Source organism: Meriones unguiculatus, chromosome 20 (assembly GCF_030254825.1).
Source record: "Meriones unguiculatus strain TT.TT164.6M chromosome 20, Bangor_MerUng_6.1, whole genome shotgun sequence".
In the NCBI taxonomy this organism is placed as follows: Eukaryota; Metazoa; Chordata; class Mammalia; order Rodentia; family Muridae; genus Meriones; species Meriones unguiculatus.
Genome location: NC_083367.1, coordinates 39,140,378 through 39,158,835, shown reverse-complemented (window position 1 = coordinate 39,158,835; position 18,458 = coordinate 39,140,378). Strand labels below are relative to the sequence as shown.

The following is an 18,458-nucleotide window of genomic DNA, read 5'->3' as shown; positions in this document are numbered from 1 at the left end:
GAGATTCATACTCCAACCAAGTACCATTCATGGAGATAACCTAGAACTCCTGCACAGATCTAGCCCGTGGCAGTTCAGTGTCCAAGTGGGTTCCATAGTAATGGGAACAGGGACTGCCTCTGAGATGAACTCATTGCCTGCTCTTTGATCACCTTCCCCTGAGGAGGGGAGCAGCCTTACCAAGCCACAGAGAAAGACAATGCGGCCACTCCTGATGAGACCTAATAGACTAGGATCAGAAGGAAGGAAAAGAAGACCTCTCCTGTCAATGAACTTAGGAGGGGAGGGAGGAGGGAGCTATAGGGGGGGATACAAAGTAAATAAAGTGTAATTAATAAAAACAATTAAAAAATTTTTTTAAAAAAATTCTTTAAAAGGAAAAAACCCTCCCATGTCACTTCAAGGCACTTGAGCTTTAATTCTACTATAAGAGCAGAATACTATGGAAATAGCCAGACCTCATGGACAGGTCCATATATGACTATGCAGTAACAGCTAATTAAAAACAGGTAACCCTCTCAACTCAGAGAATAAGGGTGAATAAAGGAACAAGGCTGGTAGAGGTATTCTAAGTTCAATTACTAAAAGGAAGAATGGAAAGGAGATAAACAAGTAGTGCTAATAATTCATTTTTGAGAAACAGAAAAATAGAAGAAGAGAAAAGTCAAAGGAAGCAGGGAAAAAGTAGAGATGAAAGAAGAAGTAAGTCAGCACCAGCAAAGGGTAAAATGGAAGAAAGAAGTTAAAAACAAAACACAGAGAACTTAAATAATCCTAGAAGTCAGGATGAAGCAGGAGATTCCCATGCTCAGGCCAAGCTGTGTTCCTTAAGAATGCCTATAAACATAAGAACAAAGCAACAGTAAAGAGAGAAAGAGCACGAGGCAGAACAAAGCTGATATACTAAGTTAAAATTGTATCTTAGGGGAGTGGTCCGTACATGGTCCTGTAAGGTTCAAGCTCCCATGCCAGGAAAAGAGGATGTTCATAGTAGACCAAGAGGTAGAAGAGAGTGTAAGGAGCCATACATTATTCATTGGCACTCAAGGCTGTTTGGAGCCATACACACAGGGAAAAGACACACACAGGTAGACTATCACATGGTATGGAGAAGATGAAACCTCAGGCCTCTTGAGGACATGTTTATACAGAATCACACAAAAAATGTTGGTTTTGCACAATATGATTTTATAACAGCTTCCATCACTGTTTACAGGTTCCTGGCATCATTGGGTTTGTGCTAACTCATTACCTCCTGGATGTACAGCACTATCTATGTTGGCCATGCTATATCTATATCTGTCTGAACATAAACTGGTCCTTATGGCCCTCTGTTCCTACAGGTTTCTTGCATGGGCACAGCTTCCAAACCTGGCTCTCTCTAGTCCACCACAAGCTATTGTTCATACCAGATTTTCATATCACAGAACATTGCAACATTCTTACTCAAAGTTTTCCGCCCTCTAGCTAGAACTATTCTGTAAGTCAGACAGTTCCATGGCTCTTCTTCTGACTCCCAGGATAAGCCATGCAGGAAGAGAGCTTTGCCTCTAGAATGGCCTAACCTACAAATCAGTAATATTCTTTTTTTTTAATTTTATTTTTTTATCAGTTACATTTTATTAACTCTGTATCCCAGCCGTATCCCGATCCCTCATTCCCTCCCTCCCTCATCTCCACCATGCCCCTTTCCAAGTCCACTGATAGGGTGGGACCTCCTCCCCATTCATCTGATCCTGTTTTATCAGGTATCTTCAGTAATATTCTTACTAACATGTTTTTTTTTGTTCGTCCTCTGTTAGCATTTCCTAGCAGTGCCCTATCCCCTGCCATAACCAGTACCTACTCCTTGTGATTTTGTTCTTGCCTTCTCCCTCTTCCTCTCTCCCTGTCTTTAAAATGCACTACTATTAAAAAGCACACTACAAATATTCTGAGGCTTTCTCCTTGTTTTGAGCTGTGGTTCCAACTCCACAGCAATAGCACTCATGCTGAAAGGAAAGAATCCTTCATTGAAGCTGAGCTACCCTGAACACACTCTGGAATCTTGTGTTTTGTTTGTTCATTTGTTTTTTCTACTGAAACTAAAGATTTTCCACCATGGCCTACATCATAGATGGATGCTCTCCAGTTTTGGTTATTTTGCAGAGAGTTGAGCAGTCCATTCATGTATTCTTCACCATGTTCCTCTTTATTTATTTATTTGATTCTTTGTTTGTTTCCTTTCTTCATTTCTTTTACTTTACCATATTACTACAAACACTAATGAGAATGTTAGGCAAGAAGGGCCTTTATTAACTGTTAGTGGGAGTGTAAGCTGGTGAACTTTCTATGGAAATGAGGATGAAGTCTCCTCAAAAAACTAAAACTAGAACTATAATATGATCCAGTTCTATTCCTCTTGAACACATACCCAAGAGAATCTATATCTTCTTATAGAGATACCTTCATCTGGATGATAACAGAAATTTTGGGGAGTTCACCAGAACAGGGGACTGCCAGAAAATAGGGCATGTTACTGGGGAAATCAGAGTCCTCTCTTCAGAGTCTTTGTCTCAGTAATAAAAGAATTTGAGATCAGACTGAAATGTAATCTTTTCTAATTAAATTTTTATTTTTTATATTAATTACAGTTTATTCATTTTGTATGCCAGATGTAGCCTCCTCCTTCATTCCCTCCCAATCCTACCCATACTCCCCAATTTCCTCCCAAGCCCCTCTCCAAGCCCACTGATAGGGGAGCCCCTCCTCCCCTTCCATCTGACCCTAGTTTATCAGGTCTCATCAGGAATGGCTGCACTGTTTTCCTCTGTGGCCTCCAAGGCTGCTCCCCCCTCAGGAGGAGGTGATCAAAGAGAAGGCCGATCAGTTCCTGTCAGAGATGGTTCCTGTCCCCATTACTATGGAACCCACTTGGACACTGAACTGCCATGGCTACCTCTGTGCAGGGGTGCCAGGCCATCTCCAATGAGTGGTCCTTAGCTGTAGTATCAGTCTCAGAAAAGACCCCTATGCCCAGACTTTTTGGATCTGTTGCTCTCCTTGTGGAGCTCCTGTCCTCTCCAGGTCTTACTAGGGGGAGGTGATCAAAGAGCCAGCCACTGAGTTCATGTCAGAGGTAGTCTCTGTTCCCCTTACTAGGGAATCCACTTGAACACTGAACTGCCATGGGCTACATCTGAGCAAGAGTTATAAGTTATCTAGGTTATATCCATGAATGGTCCTTGGTTGGAGTATCAGTCTCAGAAAAGTCCCTTGTGCCCAGATTTTTTTGGTTCTGTTGTTCTTCTTGTAGAACTCCTGTCCTCTCCAAGTCTTACTATCTCCCCCTTCTTTCATAAGATTCCCTGCACTCTGCCCAAAGTTTGGTTGTGAGACTCAGAATCTGCTTTGATGTACTGCTGTATAGAGTCTTTCAGAGGATCTCTGTGATATGGACATTGGAAGAAGGAGAAAACAGGAAACATGACAGGAGCCTACCACAGAGGGACTCTGAAATGTTATCTTAAGAACAAATTTATTTTTTTTTCAATGCAGTTTATTCAGGAACCTTGAACAATCATCTGACCCTAGGGAAAGCCAGCCCACAGCTTAAATAGCCTCTGGGTAGCCAACCCCACTGTGCCACGTGGGCAATGCAGATAGGTCCACATACATGGAAGCAAGCCAGATCTTCAGCCTTGGCCAAATGTGGAGTTGTTTGTGACAGAGAGCACTCACCATCAGGAAGGTGGAAGGTGGAAACCAGCTCCATCTTTAAGGCACGGTATTACGCAGCTCTCTGCAGTTCCCCCTTTTTGTTTTAGACACATCAGGCAAGAGTAGAGGTCTGATCTCTGATATTAGAAATAAATTGGGACTTTGTACCGATGTTCATTTAGGTGTCATCCACCCAAAGAGCATCAGACCCGTCCGATACCTTTTTCTCAGAGGCGGGACCTGGGGCATCAACCCGAAGAACAAATTTATTAAATGGGTTTAAAATGAGTCTATCAAAATATCAGTTGTTGGTACTTGGTACTTTATTAATAGGTATAATTCTTGATTTATGTATACATTCAATAAATAAAAAAATTAAAAATGAAAAAAAAAAAGAAAAGAAAAGTTCAATGGCAGGAAATCTGTAAATCTCAGCAGCTACTTGTAGAAGGGAGACAGAGAAGAGAAAGAGAAAAAAAGAGTACCATTTGAGTTCAGCAAGTATGGAGAAAAAGCTGGGAAGACTAAACAGGAACTCTTGGTAGCTTATAGGGTCTACACTAGAGAGCTAGATTTCTGGGAAGGACAAGTACATTATCTCAATAAAGGGCAACTGTTCCACTTATTTCTTCAGTGTGACTTAAGGTAAGCCTGCCTTCCTATGCTGTCCCAGAGTCAGCTCATTGTACTGTCCAACTGCAATGTCAGGTATTCACCCAGGTCAGAGATTCTATTTTCTTGACCAGAAATAAATTCTTTATTTTAATAATAATCAGTATTATTATTTCTATATTTGCAATAACAAGAAAATGGAATCAGCCTCAATATTTGCCCACTGACGAATGCATAAAAATTAAATTATGGAATTTGAAGGAACATTGATAAAGCTAGAAAATAATATATTAAGTGAAGTAACTCAGGCTCACCAAGACAAATCATCACAAGTACTCTATCATATGCAGATCCTAGCTTCCAGATTTTACATATGGGTAGTTACATGGAAATTTGAATATAAGTCATGAAAGTAGAAAAGAGACAGTAAGAGAGAAAAAGACATTTTAAAAAAGAAAGACATCAGGGGTAATAAAACATTTATAACATGTAAGAAAAATGAGGGTGGTGAGGAGATCTGGAGGTGTGTGAGAGGATCACCCCAAACAAGTATGTACGAAAGTGCCTTCTGGAAACATAGTACATTGTATGGTAATTTTCATAAATATTTATAAGCACATTTTTACTTTAAATTCTTATTTTGAAAAGTATATTGTTAACATTTTCATACAATGTTTGTGATTATAAAAGAACAATGTTTCTAAAAACCATGGGTTTTAATCAGGTAATTTTTTTTCATTAGAAATGACCTTTCAGATGCTAACTCCCAGAAGTATCACCCAGAGATGGAAGATTATTTATACTCTAGGAAAAGAAGAATAGAAGCATATTCTTTAAGGATTATTTTTGTTTGTACAACAAAAGTATAAGTAATAAAAACATAATACACAAAGAAACTTTTCAGTTATAAATATGAACTCTGTAGCCAAATTGTTGTCAAGTCTTTCTAAGCTGACCAGCTAGACAACCTTGAAAAAATTATTTTCTGAGCCCTAGTTTCCTCTTCTGTATGTTTAGAATTAAGACCATTTTTCCATATGTAATTAAAGAAAAATCTTTCAAAATTCTTGCTATCTTTGTTTCCTCATATTTAATATAGTAACAATAAAAATGTAGTAATACCATTGTAAATTTAAATGACATAATATATGTAATATGTTTATTATAGTAAGTACTAATTCATGAGAGACATTAAGTGGTGCTTGGCACATGTAGACCACTCAATAAGTATTGCTTGCTATTGTAAATAGTAGGATTGTAAATAGTGAAGAAAATTTTATATTTTTTATTTCTAGGTGAATAACTATGGACAATGAAAATGAATGTTTACTTAAATTCAAAGGCTATAATTTTGAAAAATCTTTAGTTAAAATGGAGATAGTGAAAAATATGGATAATTATGAATTTAGAGATGATGATGTCTTCATAATCACATATCCAAAATCTGGTAAGTGGTGCAAGTAGGCCATATGACTCTGGACTGTGTTTTGTTTTGATAATAAGTGCATACTTTCCACATACCAATGTCAATTCAACTGTATTAGTTTCTTTTCTTGTTGCTACAATAAAAGACCTCTTCATGTCAGAGAAGTCACACTGGCAGAAGCTTAAGGTTTCTTGTCACCTTACATCTGCAGTCAGGAAGCCCAACACTATGGACTAGTCTAGATAAGCCTTCACATTCACTCCCAAGGATTTGTCTCCCTGATAATACAAATCCCATCAGACAACCAATATCAGCTACCACAGAAAGCTACATTTTAGAGCAACTCATGATCAAAAAAGGTTAAACGAAACTCAAGTCTCTATGGCATATATTTTCGTGCATATATTATAATTTATTGTGGAAAAAGAGGGAAAATAACAAATACGGATGGAGCCAACAGCAGCTACTTCATAAATTATGTCAGGCTGCTTCTCCCTGTTGAGCAGGTCTGGGATAGTGCAAAACCTTTATCTGCAAAATATAAATGCTTTATTATTTAGAGGCTTTATCTAAAATAATGATTAAATTTTCAATACATTTAATTTTGTTGACCAGATTTCCAAGACAACTGTTGTATACTTCAAATTCTCAAAAACAAGAAAAAAAAAAAAAAAAAAAAAAAACCTTGAGTGGTGTGGTTTCCTAGAAGGATTATTCTTGAGGTTTGTGAAGCCAACCAAGACATGCAAGTTATAAGTACTCCTGTTTTATTATGCAGTCCTATTGGGCATTAAGATGGACTCAAATTCCTTTTGTGAAGGTAACTTCTACTTCAGCAGAAAGTGGAACTTGAAGGTCTTAGCTTGAGTTCTTGCAGTGGTTAACAAAAACTAAACAGTAAAGCAATAGCTATTAAGATCTTACATGATTTTTACTCAGTATTGTTATCTATGTGCAATTATACCAAGATTTTATGTCCATATTTGACCATTTCAGTAAAGTTACTTTGCAAAAAAATATTTGTTTTTATCAAATCCTGCTTTGCTTTCCATCTTTGCAATGTTTAATTTGTCACAAAACTTGAAGGGTTCTCTGAGGAAATCACTGATTCACTGTAGATAATAACTAAATAACTCAACCACTAAACACTATGTGCTTCTGATAAGATTGAAATGAGTTATCAGTATTTATAGTGTGCCAATTAGGATACCAGACACATTCATTGTTACAAGGTCTGGAATCTGACGTCTTGTTATGATTAGTTCTTTCAAAACCTCAGGCTCTGCTTCATGAGATATTATCACTCTTCATTGGAAGTAGTGACTGAGCAATCAGTTCCACACTGCCACCAGTGAGTTACCTGGGATAACCATTAATAAATAAGGCTAAACCTCAGCACTATGGAACTTGATCAGATCTCGGTACATCCTTCAAGGAAATAGCATTGAAATTTTGCATCTATTTCCCAAATACTTCTACTGTGTAACTCGGTCAAGGGAGAAAATATCAGTAAGAACACAAATCTTTGGTGGCCCTTTTTTTTAACTTTTTTATTTTTTATTAATTGCACTTTATTCATTTTGTATCCCCCCATAAGCCCCTCCCTCCTCCCTTACCAATCCCACCCTCCCTCCCCTTTCTGCATGCATGCCCCTCTCCAAGTCCACTGATAGGGGAGGTCCTCCTCTCCTTCTTTCTGATCTTAGTCTATCAGTTCTCATCAAAAGTGGCTGCACTGTCCTCTTCTGTGGCCTGGTAAGGCTGCTCCCCCCTCAAGGGGAGGTGATCAAAGAGCAGGCTAATCAGATTATGTCAGAGGCAGTCCCTCTTCCCATTACTATGTAACCCACTTGGACACTGAACTGCCATGGGCTACATCTGTGAAGGGGATCTAGGTTATCTCCATGAATAGTCCTTGGGTGGAGTATGAGTCTCTGGGAAGTTCCTTGTGTTCAAATTTTCTTGTTCTGTTGCTCTCCTTGTGGAGTTCCTGTCCTCTCCAGCTTTTACTATTTCCCACTCACTTCTTACATAAAATTCCATTCACTCTGCCCGACAGTTGGCCATCAGGCTCAGCATCTGCTTTGATAGCCTGCAGGGCAGAGGCTTTCAGAGGCCCTCTATGGCAGGTTCCTAGGTTGTTTCCTGTTTTCTTCTTCTTCTGATGTCCATCCTCTTTGCCTTTCAGGATGGGGATTGAGCGTTTTCAAGTGTGTGTTATGATCTGTACTGGGAATATGCCAAAGAAATGTTTGAGCATACAAAGCAAGAGACGGGGTAGAAACTGGATATATTTGGCTCTATTAGTTTTTCTACAGACAAACAAATAGGAAAGCAATTTTATAAATGAGTCAGAGTTCCCCACAAACAACAATAAAGCAGCATTCAGTAGCCAGCTATATATTTTATGAAACTCAAGAAGAAATGAGGTAGAAAGCTCCAAACAGAAAAACTTTGCAGTAAGTGGAAGCACCACTCGCTCTGGTGTGATCCACACCATACTGTGTCCATGTGTAGTAATACTTCACTTTACCTGTGATTACTTGCAAATGTTATATGTCAATAACAGTTAAACGTTCCCAAAAGGAGGCCATAGGAAACACAGAATACACAGACACTACAAGGATACTCTGGATCACCACTACTAAATCACTACATCCATTCAACTGAGAAAGGAATGAAGAATCATTTATTTCAACCTTACCAACTTGAGTGTTAAATACAGACAATAGGAAATGAAAAGTGGGTGTAGCCAAGCATGGCTGGGTTGCTAAAGGGAAACAAATCCCTGTTATTGTTGCTTTCATAAATGTGTGTTGTAGTCTCTCTCTTAACCAAGCTAGCACCCAAATAACTGAGATGAACTCTGTTGTTTACTTAAATTAACATGCTTTTCAGCACAATATTGACCAGTTAATACTCTATTCTTCCCAGAGTAAATCCCTGAAATAATTGAAATTTATCATTTTCTCTGCTCTAGCTGCTCTCTCCATATATCATCTCCTGGACCTCTGCCTGTGACTGAATCCTCTACTTGCCCTCTCTCTTCTCCTCCCCTGGCTGGCAGGAAGTCCAGCCTTATTGATTTCCCTGCTTGGGGATTGGCTGTTGAGCTGCGTTATTGGTATATCAGGCGACAATTGGGGAGCAAAGTTTAGACAGGAAATCCACAGAACAAGGATTGCAACCAAATATGGTGGGCACAAAAATTAGCATTTGAATCTTACACAGTGCACAATAACATTATGCCTAAAAAGCCCCAAATTATTTTTTAAGATGGATGGCACTACTGTTGGTATTCATTATTAAAACCTACCTCAGGATTCAGGATTCAAAACAAGATTGTTATTTATTTTTACAGGTACCATCTGGACTCAGCAGATCCTCAGCCTGATTTATTTTGAGGGCCACAGGAATAACACCGAAAATATGCAAACAATGGATAGAGCACCATTCTTTGAGTACAATGTTCATAATTTGGACTATGCCAAAATGCCATCACCTCGCATCTTTGCTTCCCACCTCCCATATTATTTAGCACCAAAAGCACTCAAGAACAAAAAAGTCAAAGTATGTCAAAGAGCTTAGCCACTTATTGTATCCATAAAATGCCTTCTCTAAGTACTGTATATTAGGTTATTTCAATGTTCTGCTATTATAATGCAGCTGCTGTGATCATTCTTGAGTATGACTTGTGGGCACTTTTCCACCAGCTTCCATAAAATATCTATTTGCATGAATACGGCTGTAAAGCCAGAATTACTGAAGTACTCACCGACGTGGTGCAGTATTTCTGAAGAAAAATAGATTTATCATTTCTTGGTGAAATATTCAATGAAGGGGTTCTTATATTTTTTCTCTAGTAACTTGACATATCACATTTTTAAATACTTATCAACATGGTAGCTACCAAAAGGTGTCTCAATGATATCTTAATTTGCATACCCATATTGAGAGTAATCGTGTTTGATGTTTATAGACAATATTTTTTTTTATTTTGTGAAAAGGCGTTAGCCCAACATTTTATTACATTCATCCTGTCAGATTGCTTTTATATCACTTCTACATATGAATTTATTTTAGCTCATCTGCATTGCTTTTTCTATGTATGCTTTGATTAGCCATGTTCTTAATTTTAGTGTTATCAAACTGATTTATTTTTCTTTTGAAAAAATTCATACTTAGTAATTCTTTCCTTGATTTAAGGCTAGAGGTATATTCTGTCTTTTTGCTTTTTGTTTGTTTGTTTTTCTTATTCATTTCCTTCCTCTCTTCCTTCATAACCATTTTTCCATTTTCCTTTTCTTTTTTTTTAATTTTCCTTGCTGTATAGCCAAAGTTAACATGAACAACTTCCTAGACTCCCAGGTGCTAGGATTGTAGGCAGACACCTCATGATTGTTTTGTGTGCGGGGAAATTTTTATACTACTTATACCCTTAACCTATATTTAGGATATTTTTCTGAAATATATGAAGAAAAAATTCATTTTTCTTTGAAGAATATATGTGGTTTACTCTTTGTATTGATATGATTAATAGTTATTTTTGTTTTTTAAACTTATCTCCTCCACTGTTCTTGTTATACATTTAATATATCTATCATTGACCCTCATGACAAATTAATTTTTTTAATTAAAATTTTAATACTATATAATTTGATCATATAAAACAACTTAACTTTCAGTATTTATGAATTACAAATAAAATTACTTTTTGAGAACTGATCTACATTCTTGGACATGTATGAAATGCTGTGGAGAAAATATGTTTATTATAATACTCTCTGTAATAACAAAAAAAAGACAACCATTTGACTTTCCATATCTCAAAAACTAGAAGAAATAATTGTACTTATTGTCATAATCACATATTATAAAATTGTTTTTAAAACCTATAAGCCAAACCAAGGTTTGCTGAGGGAAATAATTGAATAATTCTGTCAACAGATTCTTTATATCTACAGAAATCCTAAAGATGTTTTGACCTCCTATTACTATTTCTCAAATTTGATCGCTGTACTTCAAGATGCAAATTCTATAGAAAATTTTATGCAAAGATTTCTGGATGGAAAACGTAAGTGTTGGTTCATCTACCCAGACACAAATAAGTTCATCAAGATGCCAGTTAGGCAACTTCTTAAAGTTACAGAACACAATTTAAAGAAATGGAACAGGGCAAGAAAATGCAAATCAGTACATTTCATTTCTGAGAAAGGAGAAAGGAAACAAGAAATAAAAACAATGCCAGACAAAGAACAAACCCCAAAGAACTTATAGTTAGTGACAATTGTATGTCAGCTCCATCTGCCAACATCTGGGCTTTCTATCTTGGAGGATAAGGTCACAAAGACATATCATGTAGGAAGTATTTTGGTTTACAGATAGTCTATCAATTCCTTTCATCTGACAAAGTTAAGAGTAATCCATTCCAGCAGAGTGAATGCTGAGGAAGAGTGTGCGCTTACATGGGCTTGTGTAAGGCCTTGCACTGCAGCTGCGGAACCATTCATTCCACTGCTTAGAGGGATTAATTATTGCAAGAGTCTCATAGGGTGTGGATTCAGGGTCTCACTCATTTGTAAGATGATAGTCACAATTGTGTGCCACTAAAGACAGTGAACATTGTTGCCCAGATAACTTAGCGAACATGAGGAGAAATAGAGACATGTGCCCTCTGTGGAGAAAGAAGAAAATGAAACAGTGTGCTTTAAAGCCACCTTCAGCCTCAGGCACTTAGGTTCCTATATTGCTTTCTTCCTATGAATGTCAGTTAATTGTTTCCCAAACCACTAACTATTTTAAATCATGATATGGATGTCTGTTTCAAGGATTCTGTTATATTTCCCAAAATCCCAAACCAGAAAAGAAAGATTGTTTACCACGTGCACACACAGCTTGACATTCTTACTCATTGCCTTTCTCCCCAGTGGTAGGAAGCCTTTGGTTTGACCACATAAGAGGCTGGTATGAACACAGACATGATTTCAACATCCTGTTCATGAGCTTTGAAGATATGAAGATGGTAAGATGAGAAAGTTGCATTTTTTTAGATGATTTGTCTTACAACATTTTTCTCTTGGTTGAAACCACATTCTCCCAGTTATCTTCACACTTAATTATTCTTGGGGCTTTTTGTTGGAGAGGATTCTTAATATCCTGCCCCTGCCTCCTTGACTGGATGTCCTCAGTGCTCTCTTCTCTCTGTACAGAATCCTTTGTGGTCCCTTCTTGTGTGACCACCTGTGTAAAAGCCAACCTCAAACGTTCACAACAGCAATGGCTTTCATGATTAAAGAACTTTAATATCGCACAATAATTGCATATATGAAGGGTGCTTGGTGTGGTGTCCCTGCATATGAATAGAGTGTACATTGGTCTTCTCTAGCCATCCTTCCTTCATTGTCACTCCATTCTTTTCCCTAGGAACCTTGTTACTGTTAACAGCCCTAATCACTATTCATCTCAATCGCTATTAATCACAATTCTACTTTAAGATTGACTTTTTTATTAATTAATTCAATTTATATCTTGACCATAAACCCCCTCCCTCTTCTCCTCCAAGTCTCACCCTCTCTCTCTCATATCCCCTCTCCCCTATCATCTATTCTCATGAGAACTGGGTTTATCTTCCCCCTCTAGCCTGATAGGGAAGTCCCATCAGGGGAAGTGATCAAAAAGCAGGCAACATAGTCCTATGTCAGATATGTCCTCCACTCACCTAACTAGTGGGTCTACATGAAGTCTAAGATGCCCATTGGACTTCTAAGATTGACATTGTTAAGTTTCTACATAGGCAAGAACACAAGACATTTGTTCTGGCTTATTTCACTTAACCTGATATCCTTAGCTTAATACATTCTACTGCAGATGACAGAAATTCATTTCATTTTTCTGTGTCTGAGTAATAATCTATTTTATAAATACCATGTATGAAATATATCATAAATTCTTTACCCTTCATTCTGTTGTTGGACTGTAGGCTGAGTCCATGTCTTGTGATGGAAAATGTACAGCTGTAACACTAAATAACAATAAGGTTTTGATTGATTACTTCCTTTCCATTTTATCCTCAGAGATGGTATAGCTGACATGATAATCCACTTTATTATAGTTTCCTATATGTATACACACACATATATGTATGTCATTCTCATCAGTTAGGGCCCTTGTTGCTGGAAAAAGGATAAGGCTCACGGTTAGAAAGGGATTAGTTTGGTGGAGTTAAAAAATAATGTACATTTCAGTTTCCTTAATGCCTGGTAGAATTATGATTCACATCCTAATAGCTTCTTTTTTTCCTAATAACTTCTTATTAGGAAATCTTTGTCTATTCCATATACTAAAAAAGGAAAGGCAAAGATGTTAGCTTTAAAATATAGTGTTTTCCTTTAAAATGTTAAAAAGACAGAAATTTTAATTTATCTTAAAAGACAGGAGAATCCATTTGATGGCAAATGCTTCTGGGAAGTGAGTGATTTGATTTTTCCTTCCTGTGTGCTTTTATTTTTCCTTTGTATATTACAATTGGCCAAAGTCTTCAGTAAAGAAATGCATCACTATTTTATGCCCTAATGTAGTAATCTCTGCAGAATGAATATAGAGGAAAGCAGAAAGGTCTTCCTTTTTTATAGTAAAAGAAACGGTTTACTCTTTGGTAAAATATGTCTCCAAATTATGAAGAGAGAAAAGTGGTGGATTGAGGAAGTGACTCTTTTGCTGAAAAACTGTCCCACACATAGACTGCTAAAGACACAGGAATCTAGTGAATTGTATCATATACAAATTCTCTGCTGTGTTTTGTTTCTTTAGTTGTTGCTTTCTTGAAATAGTATTTCATTATGTAGTCCTGGCTTGTCTAGAACTCTTTTTTTTAGACCAGGCTGACCTTGAACTCACAGAGGTCCATTTGCTTTTGCCTCCTGAGTGCTGGGATTATAGGTATGGGACTTACCCAGGACAGGCAAAGTTATCCTTAAAGAAGCCAATATCTTTGTCTTTCCATTCTGTACTATGCTGAGTGTTTCCTCTTACTCCTGGCTCCCAGTTTGACTTTGCTGAGTTTATCTGGATTGAAGTTTCTCCTAAAATTATTCACTGAGATTTACTTTTTATTAGTTAAAAACAGTCTGTTTTTTTAATTTGTTCTTGTTTATAGTATTGGGTTGGGGGACAATTCAAATTTTTGTCTCATCTCCTTGAATATAGTATTATGATTATTTCTAATATTCCATTATTGGCAACATACAAAGCCCTATTGTCTTTCTTCTCCTACTTTTGGCTGCATTGTTCTATTTTTCATGTTCTTTTGGACCTTGCTTTTGTTTGGTTTGGTTTGGTTTTTTGTTTTGTTATCAGTCGTTGTGCATCAAAGTCATTTGTATAAATGACTTAGCACTGGAATCCTATTATTTTATTCACCACACCACACTAAATTCCTTTCACAGATGATCGCTTATAAAAATGGAGACTAACATAGTTAAGCCAGCTTAGCCAGGCCCAAATCCTCTGGTCCGCATATGCAAACCCATCTTTGTTTCGTTAATCTCATGTATAGACTCCACTGCAATTCAGCTTTCATTAAAGACTGAGGGATTTCAAGCTTCTCAAAATTCGTATTTTTTTTACACGTAGAAAGTAAATTGATGCATTTATTTTTTTATTTCTATTTATTTTTTGTCCTTGAGTCAAAGGCAGTACTTCTCCATCATGAAGAATGTTGTAACTTCTCTAGGTAATATTAATCTGTCATAAACAACTACTATCATTGTTAACGACTAGCCTCCATAATAGGTTACAAGTAGTATGTCCTTATTGTCGGTTTCCATTTCCCAAACGACCAGGGATATTGAGCATTTTCTCATATGCTTAATGACTGTTCCCAGAATCATTTTGAGGATGATTTTAAGGTTTTACCTGAGTTTATTTTATTATTGTTGATTTCCTGTAGCTGATGAATGACTTATATTATCTTCATTCCATAGGTAAATTTTTCACTTTGTTGGATATGTCCCCTTATATACATAGGAGTTCTAAAGTTTAGCATAATCAGTTGAATAAATTTTTCTTTGGCTATCTGTACTTGTAGAAGCACTTCCAAGACACCACTGTGAAATCCTTCACTGTAAATCATCCCTCTTCATTCTTTCTTTATGAGCATAATTAAGAGATTAAATTTTCAGTTCAGTTCAGTTGTTTGACATCCTCTGTAAGGTGAGAATATAGCTTTATTCTTTTGAAGTTGGACATCCAATTTACTTAAGAACATTTATTGAAATGAACGATCTTTCCCATGTAAGGTTCTTGGCAATCATATCAAAAGTCATTTAGCCATTATAAGTGCGAGATGATTCCTAGGAAGCCTATTCTGTTCTCTCAGTTCACATTGATGTATTCAAGTCATTGCAATTGCTCTGTTGCAATTACACTGTTGCAGTTACTATGGCATTGAAGTAATATTTCAGTGTGGAGATGGTTCATCAGGTAAACCAGCTTGATGCCAGTCCAGATGACCTATATTCAATCCTCAAGAGACCCACGGTAGAAGGAGAGAAACAACTTCTAAAAGTTGTCGTGTGAGAGAGAGAAAGAGATAGAGCATGGGTAAACACACAAAAATACATAAATAAAAAATAATAAGTAAAATGTAATGAAGTAATTTTGAAATCTGAAAGTGTGACTTCTTTAAATTTACTTTTGCAAGACTGGCTGTTCGGTGTCTCTGAGATTTCATGTGAATTTCTGATAGATTTCTCTTTCTTTTTTCAAAAATGAAAAAAATCCTTTAAACTTTAATAACAACTGCACTAAATTTGTAGGTCAGTTTTGTGTAACATCTTAAAATAACTACCCTCTAATCCATTTTTGTAGGATACTCTACTGTGTATTTCTGTTTTCTTTTTCTTCCATCAATATTTTGTTGATTTCAATAGATCATAACTAGTATTTAGAATTTCAACTAATACTTGTGTGTTGGCTTTGATTTTTTATTTTAGAACTTGTAAACTCACAAAACTCACAAAAAACCTCCTTTTTTTTGTGCTTTACTAGTTTTTCATATATGTGGTCATACATCTGCTTTATGAAAGTAATTTTACTTCTTCCTCCCTAATTCAGAGGCTATGTTGCTTTTTGCTGACTAAATGTTCTGCCTATAATTTCCCAGTAACATGTTAAAGAGAAGGGAAATGTGACTTATTCCAGATCTCAGATGAAAATGATCATATTCCTCTCAACCGGGCGTGACTTTAGCTACAAGTATTTAATGCACAGTGTTTTGCACTGAGGTATTTTCCTTAAGTTCCTGCTAGTTTTTCAGTGTTTTCATTCCACAAAAGATGTTGAGACAAGTATAGTACCGCCTGTAATCCCAGAAAGTAGGACAGGAAGATCACCCTAACTCTATGAGCAGCCTAGAGTACATGCTTAGTTCCAGTCCAGCTTAGGCCACAGTCTCAAAAAAGTTATGTTTTATTAAAGGCTTATTCTGTAACAATGGCAATAAATAATAATTTTAATTTTTCTTTACCCTGTTTCTGTGACATTTTATGTGTTGAACAATCTTTGCATTCCAAAAGTAAATCCTACCTGTTCATGTTATATGTTTGCCTGTAACTCATACTTCCATTATAAGATCAATAATTTCTCAGCTCATGACTTTTTCAGAACCTCAAAAGCTCAGTGCTTAAAATCTGCAGTTTTCTGGAGAAAGAGCTGAGTGAAGAAGATATAGATGCTGTTGTGAGACAAGCTATGTTTCAGAACATGAAATCTGACCCACGGGCAAATTATGACGACATTATAAAAAATGAAATTGGGGTAAAAAATGATGAGGGAAGATTCCTTCGCAAAGGTAATATTCAGTAGCCTGTGGCAGCAAAACTGCTGTGTGTTCTCTGTAGTCCTTGGATGTAGGAGAAATAACCAGTTTCTAAAGTATTTCTCTAGGTGATAAAAGCATTTGAAAGACTCAAATATTTTAGCTGAAAGAGGTTCTGAAGAGTTTCTAGTGGTGTTTTAATACAAAATCTGACGCTTTCACTTACTAAATAAATATGACTTTCCTTCATTTTGAACCACACAAATGCACCTTTGAAAGTATGTCAGCAGTTTTGTCCTAGGCAATAGATGTGTGAGAAGTGAAAATTCTAATTCATCACGTGCTGTTGCTTTGTTATTTTAGTTTGTTCTAGTTTGTTTGCTTTTCGTGGTTGGTTGTTGTTGTTGTCTGCTTGAGAAACAGAGATAGAAAGAGAAATGAGGGAGAAAGAGGTTGATTCCCAGTGTAACCCAGGCAACCAACGCTGGCTTAAATTAATAACCTTGTCTCTTCAGTACACCCCTCTTCGAATACTAGAATTACAGGCATGAAACAGCATTTACTGCCTAGACAGGAATAATTCTATTCACTATTTTCTCTACAAGTAAACTTACAGTATGTTTATTTTTGAAGACAAAGTTTAAAATCCTCTTTCCGCATGTGTGAGGTTTTTTTTCATCATAAAAATTAGAGTGATGACTTAATAAATTTATCGGATATGAATTGAACTCAATTAAGTAAAAAGGCAACAAACTCCCTAAATCTCATTATAAGCCGGGAGATGTAGTTAAGAATGGGCATTTTCCTCTTAATATTCTTTTAACATCATTATTATAAACACTAGCTTATATTTTAATATCTTGATTTTTATATCTTTCTTTTTTAATATTTTTAAAATAATTTTATATATTCACTTGTATTTCAAAAACTCTTCTTTTTGTCTCTTCTGCCAATCAATATCATCTCTCACATCTTATTCCTTAACAAGACCAAAGGTTTTACCCATGATAGCTTGCCATCTGTTCCAAATGCAAATAATAAGTTAATATAATCGTCTCTGAGAGCTGAGGATCACAGATGGCTATTTTCGTTTTAAACAATGTAGTGATAATTTTAAATTTTTTTCCAGTAAATATAACACTGGCTATTCTGACACTCCACGTCACTTTGACTTTACTTGTTGAAAACTTTTCAGACTCTTTTTTTTTTTCTGTTTAAAAGTGAAAAATAGAGAAAGAATCTCATAAGGTTGTGTTAAATATATTGTGTTTGAACTATAAAAGTTTTTTTAGTATAATGATCATTACATAGTAAAATGTACCTTTAAAATTCTAATAATTGTTAACTTTTAAAAGATATTTCTTTTTAAATTTTTTAAAAAAAATCTTTTACTCAGAATGATCTTTCCTAGATCCCACCATTTGCCTGCAAATTTCATGATTTCCTCCTTTTTGATTGCTGAGTAGTAATCCATTGTGTAAAAATATCACAATTTCTGTACCCATTCCTCCGTTGATGGACATTTGGGTTGTTTCCAGGTTCTGGCTATTACAAATAAGGCTGCTATAAACATGGTTGAGCAAGTATCCCTTTTGTGTACTTGAGTAAACTTTGGATATACACCTAGTAGTGGTATAGCCGGGTCTTGAGGAAGCATTATTCCTAATTGTCTGAGTAAGCACCAGATAGATTTCCAGAGTGGAAATACTCACTTATATAGACCTATAAGATATGATAAACATAATGAAATCTATACACCTAAAAAAGATAATCAAGAGAGGGGACATGGGGTAAGATGATCAATCCTCGTTTAGAAAGACAGATGGGATGTGCATTGAACATATGACAGGAGTCTACTGAGCACATCTGAAAGACTCTAACTAGCAGTGTTTTCAAAGCAGATAC

The 18,458-nt window shown here is 36.2% G+C and overlaps 1 protein-coding gene across 2 annotated transcripts; it reads left to right on the top strand.

The window, feature by feature from the left end:
• Nucleotides 1-5,611: 5,611 nt before the first annotated feature.
• LOC110541928 (amine sulfotransferase-like) lies at nucleotides 5,612-17,124 on the top strand. Of its 2 annotated transcripts, XM_060373301.1 has the most exons (6): nucleotides 5,651-5,758; nucleotides 6,353-6,557; nucleotides 9,099-9,307; nucleotides 10,685-10,811; nucleotides 11,665-11,759; nucleotides 16,400-17,124. In XM_060373301.1, exons 2-6 carry the CDS (start codon nucleotides 6,533-6,535, stop codon nucleotides 16,598-16,600), a joined length of 657 nt encoding a protein of 218 aa, XP_060229284.1. In that variant the 5' UTR covers nucleotides 5,651-5,758; nucleotides 6,353-6,532; the 3' UTR covers nucleotides 16,601-17,124. The 2 variants fall into 2 exon arrangements, with proteins under 2 accessions (XP_021484281.2, XP_060229284.1); XM_021628606.2 differs by lacking the exon at nucleotides 6,353-6,557 and having other exon boundaries at nucleotides 5,612-5,758.
• The last annotated feature ends 1,334 nt before the right edge of the window (nucleotides 17,125-18,458 follow it).